Genomic DNA, 8,620 nt, shown 5'->3' with positions numbered 1-8,620 from the left:
CCAAAAATAATGTAACTCTCACTTCTCAAGGAGTCAAATAATTTCAAATTTGATCAAATTTATAAAAAGTTACTAACATTCACGTATCCAAATAGATTTTATAAAAATATATTACATGATTAATCTATTAATATTTATTTTGTACAATAAATGTTAGTACTATTTTGTATAAATTTGATCAAATTTAAAATTGGTTGAGAAGCGAGAATTGCAAATTTTGTAGAATTTTTCCGGAGGGGGGGGGGGGGGTCCATGGGTCTGATATTTCCGTGATCATCAAAGCATCCCAAATTGAAGCAGCAGCAGGACACTCGGAAAAGAGATGCATCGCGGATTCCGCTACCGCGCAGCCGCGAGGACAAATGGCTTCATCTTCTTCAGGATTTTGTGGAGCAGGTTGGCACGGGTTGGTAGACGATTATTGCAGAAGAGCCATGCAAAGAATTTCACCTTTGTTGTCATGCGAGTTGCCCAGATGTGGGCACTGTTGGCATCTAATTCCTCCGTAGCTGTGGGCGTCCTGTAAGCTGCACTAGAGGAAGTATTAGTTGCTCTTCCCAAATCAGGATCCGTTCATCCGTTCCAGCAACAAGAACTACACTACTCACGAGTTCATTCAAGGAACAAAGCTCGCGGGCAGCAGCAGTAGACAGCCGTGGTCTTAGCTGAAGGTTCAAGGAGCGCAGACACAGAGAAGTGAGGAGCGCAGGGAACTGAAGCCATAGAGGTCCAGAAGGGAGAAGGGAGCCAGTCGTCAAACTAGAATGAGGTTGCAATTTTTTTTTTCGGAGGGAGCAGTTCACTTAGGGGTGTAGCCTAGCAAATTTAAGAACTCGGCTTACTAAGAATCGAACTGAAATACTATATGATTTTGAACTAAATAAATATAAGGCTGAGTTAGATTGTAAAGGAGGTATGAGAAGCATGATCCATTACCACCTCTAATTGTACTACTAATTACTGAACATCTGAAACCGTGACTAGCAAGCATCGCAGCTCGGTCAGTTCGTGCCGCACCAAACTCGTACTGCTCCATTGACGAGGTAAACCCAGTTGAAACAGAGCAGACCAGGAGCACACGCCACGCCAGGTAAGCAAAGCAAAGCTCACTCAGGTCCAAAAGTTTCAAACCCAACCAGAAGCAGACGCCATAAGGCATTTGCCAACCACCGACTGACTGCCTGAATGCAACCGGGACAAGGAGAACGAACCCGACGTCCGGACCGTGCTCCGGTACGACCGGGGCACGCCCATTCCCCTGCCGCCTCGGCCTCGGCCTCGCTCTCGCAGTGGCAGACGGGCGGGCCCCACGGTCTCCCCTGCTCCTGGCATGCTCCCCCAGCTATATAAAGCACGACGCCAAGCGTTCCCAGCAGGCCAGCAGCCACCTGCAGTTCGCTTCGCAGTCCTCGATCGTCCTCTCCAACACGCCCCGGCTTCGATCGGTTCGTCCAGGAGGTACGATCTGTCGCGGTCCAGCTCAATTTAATGGCGGCTTTCGTTGCATTTTGGTAGCTGCAGCTGCTGCTGCACCGAGCTCTGTTTACACTCTCTCCGTCTGATTGCAAGTGCGGTCGACGGTTTGATCTGGCTGCATTAGGTGTGGTTTCGGAGTTGTGTTTGAGATGGAACCAAGTACTAGTTCCTGACATTTTTCTCATTTTCTTCGTACCGTCTTATGGTTGTTTCGAGTTCGTCCGAGGTCAGTGGTGATCAGACGCTAGCTAGTACAGGCGGGCAAGTCAAAATTGGAACCATTAGTTTGGCAGCTTGCTGATTTTGTGGCCTTTATTCTTTGCAATCTGCTTTCTGATCGTTTTGTGTCGTTAATTCCGTGATCTTAACGCTTTTGAGCAAGAACAACAGTTCGAAAGAAAGATCTTGTGATTTTCTTGTGACATTTCGGTCTGTTCAATTCGCAGGCAGAGGCTATAGTTGTCTGCCTTGGAAGCCGCAGCCATGCAGGAAGCTCTCCTCTCTCCGGCCAATGCCGGCAGCCTCCGCTCGGCATTTGAGCTCAAGCCGTTCGCCTTCGGGGACCAGCGCCTCGCCTCGCCGCGCTACCTCAACCTCGCCTGCGGCGGCACGGGTGGCGACGACGCTCTGTTCCGCTGCTCCTCCCCCTTCAGCCCCAGCTTCGGCTTCTCCTCGCCGTCGCCGCTCGCCACCTCCTCCGTCTCGCTCTCGCCGTCCTCGTCGGCCTCTCTCGTGGACGACTGCGACGACGCCGCGGCCACCGACGCCGCCACGGGCCACCGCCTCCAGCTCGCGCGCCTCGCGCTGCAGTACCAGGAGGTGGCCGACCGCTACGAGCTCTGCCTCGCCCGCCTCGCCGATGCCGCCGACGAGGCCGCGGCGCTCCGCCGCGAGAACGCCGAGCTCCGAGCCGCCAACGGCGACCTCACGCGCCGCCTCGCGCTGCTCAGCGGCATTGGCAAGCAGGCCGCCGCCGCAGCCATCGCCGACGAGGTCCGACGGCTCCGCTTCAGCGAGCAGAAGGCCGTTCCGGCCGCCAAGGAGCGCGCGCAGCCCGAAAAGCTCGCCGTGCTGCCCAAAAGCATCTCCGTCCGGTCCAACGACTACCTCAAGATGAACCAGCCTAACCAGGCCCCCGCCACGCCGGCGGCCAACAACCGCAAGCCTCGCGCGTCCAACCCGACCAAACCCAGCTCGGTGAGTCCCAGTTCACACGCCGCGCGAACTCCGCATCCCGCTTGGCATCTGACATCATTGTTGCTTGCACACACGGATCAGCAGCGCGTGTACATCGGCGACGGCGGCGATAAGAAAGGCGAGGAGGCCAAGCAGCAACACGCGGCCGGGGCCATGGAGCTGGAGGTGTACAACCAGGGCATGTTCAAGACGGAGCTGTGCAACAAGTGGGAGGAGACGGGGGCGTGCCCCTACGGCGACCAGTGCCAGTTCGCGCACGGCGTCGCCGAGCTCCGTCCCGTCATCCGCCACCCGCGCTACAAGACCCAGGTCTGCCGCATGGTGCTCGCCGGCGAGGTCTGCCCGTACGGCCACCGATGCCATTTCCGCCACTCGCTCACATCTGCCGAACGCCTCCTCCTCCCCCGCCCTTAGCAGCGCCACGGAGCACGGCCAGCCTCTGGAACCGTTCGTTTTTGTTCCGTCTCGAGTCAACGAGTCAAGTATATAATTCACACGAACATGTACAAAAAATGCAAACAGCGTAAATAAGATAAAGTAACATATAAAAGAGCATAAAAGAAACCTGATCGTAGAATTAGTTTTCAGGCAATGTGAATATTCAAATACAAGAAGATTAGCTTCACCGTCAGTCAGCTGCCGGTGCTCAGGGACTTCAACTGTGTCTTCGGTTTATGTAATCTATTTTTTGGGGTGTATTTGTTAGGTGATAGCTGCCCTGTTTCTTCGATGCGTTTCGATGCAATGGGTGACAGGGACAGCTTGATACAATAAAGTCCGTATGGCTGTAGATCCGGCAGGCATTTCCAATGTTCAGGTGAAATTCAACCGGAATGCTTGCACTTGATGCAAGGAAATGCGGGTGAAACCTGTCATTTTGTCTGTATGATGAGTGTTGGATCTGTGCAGAAGCTTTTTGATTTATTCAGGCTAGCTTTTGTTGTACTTTGAAACTTTTTTCCACTGTGATGGCTAGTAATTTTTCCAGTACATATGTTGTCATATTGCTCACAACATAAGTTTCGTTATCCGAAAAATCGTTCTCCAGTAAATCTTTACGATGATCCCTTATTATCGTGCTGCTTCTGTCTCTGTATTTTTCTCTGTTTGGGTTTGTTCTGAACTGGAATTTGGGTATGGAACTTGCATGCTCCATGCACAGCAGCACAGGCTACCGCTAGAGTGCTAGTTGGGAATTAGCAGAGTTCCAAGTTGTTTCAGTTTGGAGGTGTTCATTGCACTAGCTTTGCAGCTAAACTTGTAGTCACCAAAACGAGAACGAAGAAATATGCAGACTGACATATACTATTCTTGAGCAGTTGCGCACATAAGCCAGACGGCTGATCACTCCCACTGCTGAAAAGAACGTTTCTTCCACGATTTATGCAGCATCTTTGCAGAGTGCAGACAAGCAATGCAACCTACGCAGCTTCATCGGCCTTAGTAGAAAAGCCGGTGCAACTCGGAACATTCCTTGGTGCTATGATACGTTACCGGCTTGCCGTTGGCAATCCTATGTAAAGAGTAGCAGTTGAACTCTCGAACAGCTTTCCCCAAACTTGCTTTGAGCGCCTTTGGTAAGGGCTTCGCCTGGCTCCGGCTCCGGCACAATAGGCCACCGTGACGGAGCCGCGGGAGCCCAGCAAACTCAGCTCCACCGGCTCCTCGTGCCCCCAAGGCAAAAAAACGAGTGGAGCCGGAGCCAAATTTTGATTGAAAAACAATATAGCACAGTGCAGCAAGAGCCAGAGCCATTCCGCGTGAAGTGATTCCATAGGGGCTCTTCATTGCTGGGATGCTTCACAATTCCGTCTTTTTTATTTTTTAACTCTTTTTCGAAAGATTCTCACAAATACGCCCCTAGCGGAACCAATTCCAAAAATGGACCCTTAGCTTGACGCCATCCACGCTGGTGCCAAGCTTACACGTCTCGGCGCCAGCCATCTTGGCACCAAGGTCCATGCGCAGCTGCTGACGCGGATACCAACGTGGCGGGGGCTTGGCGCCATCATGGATGGCGCCAAGCCTCGCCGTGGATCTTGGTGCCAAGTTTGAGCCGTAGGCCTTGGCGTCGAGCAATTTACCCCATGCCTCCTGGCGTTTCGAACGAAACAAGTATAATTATTCCAAGGAGTGTGCAACAAACTACGCTCTAGTTCAACTGGATAGGACGTGGGCTTCTTATCCCAAAGACCTGAGTTCAAACCCCTGCGTAAATACTTGTTTCTTTCGAAACGCCAGGAGGCATAGGGTAAATTGCTTGGCGTCAAGATCCACGGCGCCAGGCTTGGCGCCATCCCCCGCCACGTCGGCATCCACGTCATCAGCTGTGCATGGACCTTGACGTCAGGATGGCTGGCGTCGAGACGTGTAAGCTTGGCGCCATCCAAGCTAAGGGTCCTTTTTGGAATTGGTTCCGCCAGAATCTTTCGCAAAAAGGACTAAAAATCAAAAAAGAGTCACAACGTGTTGCTTGGGGAAAGATATTGGATTGACAACAGGCCATAATATGGAGTTATGGACAAGCCCAACCTGTCTATTACACTGTCCCTCGGCCCATGATGCTCCTATATTCCTTTTGGAGAGCAGGATGAGAAACGCTGGATGGGCCTCCCCATGAACACAAAGTTCTTGAAAGAATTTTTAAAGGTCGCATCCTGGTCTTATAAATTTGAATCATGCTGGAATTGAACTGTTTCCGGTGACATTCTTGCGAAAATTATATGTTCCAACCATTAATGAATGTAATTATACAGCTCTTGAAAGAGGATGTTACATGATTACTGCAATTACCGGGGTTTGGAGAACTTCAGCAGAGCAACCCCATGCTTTATGGATGTACAGGCAAGACGGATCATGTACATAGGTTAACCAGAAGTACAAAAAAAAAAAGTGAAGAGACTGTCTTCCTGCGCGGCGTTCGCGACATGTCCACTGCAGATGCACGCTACCGCGCCACGGACGCGCGGAGCATGCCTGAGACGCTCCTGGACGCGAGCACGGACTTGTACATCTCCATGACGAGCCTCTGGCCGAGCTCGTCGGCCTTCTGCTGCGCCTTGCTGGTCGAGCGGCGCATGGGCACCCGCTTCTGCCACAGCGCGCCAGCGGCGGTGGGCAGCGCCCGCGCCGCGGCCGGCTGCGTCTTGGCGGCGCCCAGCATCACGTCCACGTAGGCGTCCCGGATCCGGCCGAGCACGCGCATGGGCGCCTTGGCCACGGCGGCCGCGCCCCGGGCGGGTGCCGGCGGCGGCGCCTGCGCCCTGCCGCGGTGGCGCTTCACCCGGAACATGCCGCCGATCCGCACGGCCCACGGCCTGGGCCCGCTGCCGCTGCCATCCCCGAGCCGCACCAGCCTGTGCCGGCGCCTGCCGCGGGACGCTGCGCCGGTGCCGTCCACGCGCTGGTAGTCTTGCCGGCGCCAGTAGGACCTGATGCCCTTCGTGAACCGTATCGGGAAGGCCTCGGCTTCCATGGCTCTCCCCCGCTCGTTGATCGCGTCGTCGCCGGCGTCGGCCTGAGTTGGTGTGTGTCTGGTGAGAAGAGAGGATTGAGTTTCTGTGCTGAATGATCATGCCGGGATCTCCTTTTATATGACTGTTATCGAGAGCTGCTGGCCTGCTGCTGTCACGTACGTGCGCGCCCAAAACAATAATTCGCAGCGGAGAAACGTTCAGAGACTTTTAACAGTTCGCAGAAGCTGCGTGCGTAGCTTTTGCGTTGGTCAGGAGGTGCCGACGTGGTAGGTGAAGTGTTCGCTTGTGTCAAGTTAGACAGAAGAAAAGCAGGTGCAACGTTAGTCTGAACGGCCAATCGTTGAGCTGGTAGTTACGGGCGCGAACGAGTCTTATGGGTAATTTAAGTATGTAGGATAATGATAACGAAGGCTGCAAGCGGCATAGCGTGGTCAGATGCGCTGTCCCGGATAATTGGGTAAATTAACTCCCTTTCAAATGAACATGAAGAGTCATGACGATGTGGTTAATGAGGAATTTATTTGTTTGACTAGGCTTCCTAGTAGGTTTTGGTGATTCAGCCACGACTATCCGGTCCGCGAAAATGTCTCTGAAGCTTATCAACATGTGCTATCGGTTTCACAGGCTCATTATTTGAAGAAAAGCTCACTTGTCCGTTGTCGCATACTAGCTCGCAGCAGGAATGTCATTGACATTAGCAGTAATAGTAATAAGCAACATGGCATGGCAGGAAGATGCACGAGGAAAATGAGCAAGCGCAATTTGTCTTGGAAGAAGGCAAGATAATTGATCCAGTGGTAAACGGGGCTTTGACAGTGTGATGGCTGCGCGCAGGTCATGGTGGGTGGGCGTTGAGTTGTTGCAGAGCTAGTGGGACATTTAATTTTGCTGACGAGCATCAGAGCATGACACTGCAAATTCTCTAACTGGGATGATTGGGTTATGGCACACAGACAGGCACAGGAAAAACATAAAGTATTGCTCCGGTGGTAAGAGTGTGGGATCCTTTATTTACATCGGTGATGCCATAACTAGAGGTTAATTAGATGATTGTGAACTTGTTCAGTCGTAAGAAATCAAGTGTGATAGATGCCTATACACTACCTGAGGATGTGGGTATGCAGCTTTACGTGAGCAAGACTATCAGTCACAAACTTGATTTCTAACTGAGGTTAATTAGTACTCCATCCGTCCCAAATTATATGTTGTTTGACTTTTTTAGATATATAGATATTATTGTACATCTAGACAGGGGGTATATCTATGTGCATAACAAAATCTATGAATCTAAAAAAGTTAAAACGATCTACAATTTGGAACGGAGGGAGTAGGAGTTGGTGACTTGTGACTCCCTCACCTAACCATCATCAGCTACAAGGTTACAAATTTCTTGGTCCGCTCTTTTGTTTGTCGTAGAATAAATTAGATTTTGTTCATTCCTTACTTACGTACTTTCTCCAAAGTAGACTAGACCAAATATAAGACTTCATAATTTTAGTACCCTTGCTACCTTTATTATAAATTTCATGGTCAGCTAGTGTTTGTTTGTGAAGCTTATCATTTATCAACATGTGCTTAATTGGTCGTTAGCGGTTTAAGGTCTACTAGTCCATCAACTAGTCCATCAACTTATTCTCCCGCACGGGCTAGTATTTTTAAAAATTATTGTATTTAAAAATTATTTAGAAATTAAACTCCTAGCTAATAATCAAAATTGTTTACCTACTACTCATAACTATATACTTTAAATTAGTATTTCAATATTAACAATGACATAAATAGTTACACAAATAGGTAATTTAGAATCATATATTAGTTTACTTTTGGACATTTCTATACGATGCACATGAATATAATTAGATCACGATTTAGGTATTTACTTTAGATTATTTTTAATAACAACATATGTGGTTAATTTAGATACAAATTTAGAATGACATTTTAAGTTATGATTGATAATCATATGCATAAGTATATTGGATTAAGATTATGGGGTTACCTTAGATAATTTTTTATAATGGCAAAGCCCGGTAATTTAGATATATGTTTAGGGTTTATTTTAGAATATTTTCATAATGACGGTGCTGGGTAATTTTTTTATAAAACATAATAGACCAATGGCTATGATTATTAAAGTTTACATGGTTGATGTTTGATGTTTCTGATTTTTGTGAGAATTTTTAGGATTTGTGTTTCTTTCTAGCGTGTCTCGTCAGAACTAATGCAGAGTCTCTAATGAAAAAAATGAGACCATATTGCTACAGAAACTGTTACTTTGAGCTACTACTCATTTGTTAAATATTCGAACACAATACTTATATAGATATATGTTTATTATCTTTATCCGATTGTAAATCTTTAACTTTTCACTTTGTATCGCAGATATGTACTTGAATTTATTTAATGGACTCGAAGTTTTCATCCAATAGCTATGATAATTTGAGTCTACTGATTTGATGATTAGATGTTTT

The 8,620-nt window shown here is 48.9% G+C and overlaps 2 protein-coding genes across 3 annotated transcripts; one reads left to right on the top strand and one right to left on the bottom strand.

Moving 5' to 3' along the window:
* The first annotated feature begins 1,184 nt into the window (after window positions 1–1,184).
* LOC117855373 (zinc finger CCCH domain-containing protein 9) lies at window positions 1,185–3,663 on the top strand. 2 transcript variants are annotated; one of them, XM_034737715.2, is made up of 3 exons: window positions 1,185–1,458; window positions 1,923–2,673; window positions 2,755–3,663. In XM_034737715.2, exons 2-3 carry the CDS (start codon window positions 1,960–1,962, stop codon window positions 3,085–3,087), a joined length of 1,047 nt encoding a protein of 348 aa, XP_034593606.1. In that variant the 5' UTR covers window positions 1,185–1,458; window positions 1,923–1,959; the 3' UTR covers window positions 3,088–3,663. The 2 variants fall into 2 exon arrangements, with proteins under 2 accessions (XP_034593606.1, XP_034593607.1); XM_034737716.2 differs by having other exon boundaries at window positions 1,187–1,458; window positions 2,758–3,663.
* A 1,717-nt stretch (window positions 3,664–5,380) lies between these two features.
* On the bottom strand, window positions 5,381–6,278 carry LOC140222985 (uncharacterized). Its single transcript, XM_072294249.1, has one exon. It carries the CDS (start codon window positions 6,146–6,148, stop codon window positions 5,621–5,623), a length of 528 nt encoding a protein of 175 aa, XP_072150350.1. The 5' UTR covers window positions 6,149–6,278; the 3' UTR covers window positions 5,381–5,620.
* Between the last annotated feature and the right edge of the window lie 2,342 nt (window positions 6,279–8,620).

The sequence above is a fragment of the Setaria viridis genome, chromosome 5 (genome assembly GCF_005286985.2).
Source record: "Setaria viridis chromosome 5, Setaria_viridis_v4.0, whole genome shotgun sequence".
Classification (NCBI taxonomy): domain Eukaryota; kingdom Viridiplantae; phylum Streptophyta; class Magnoliopsida; order Poales; family Poaceae; genus Setaria; species Setaria viridis.
This window is presented reverse-complemented; position numbering and strand designations above follow the sequence as displayed.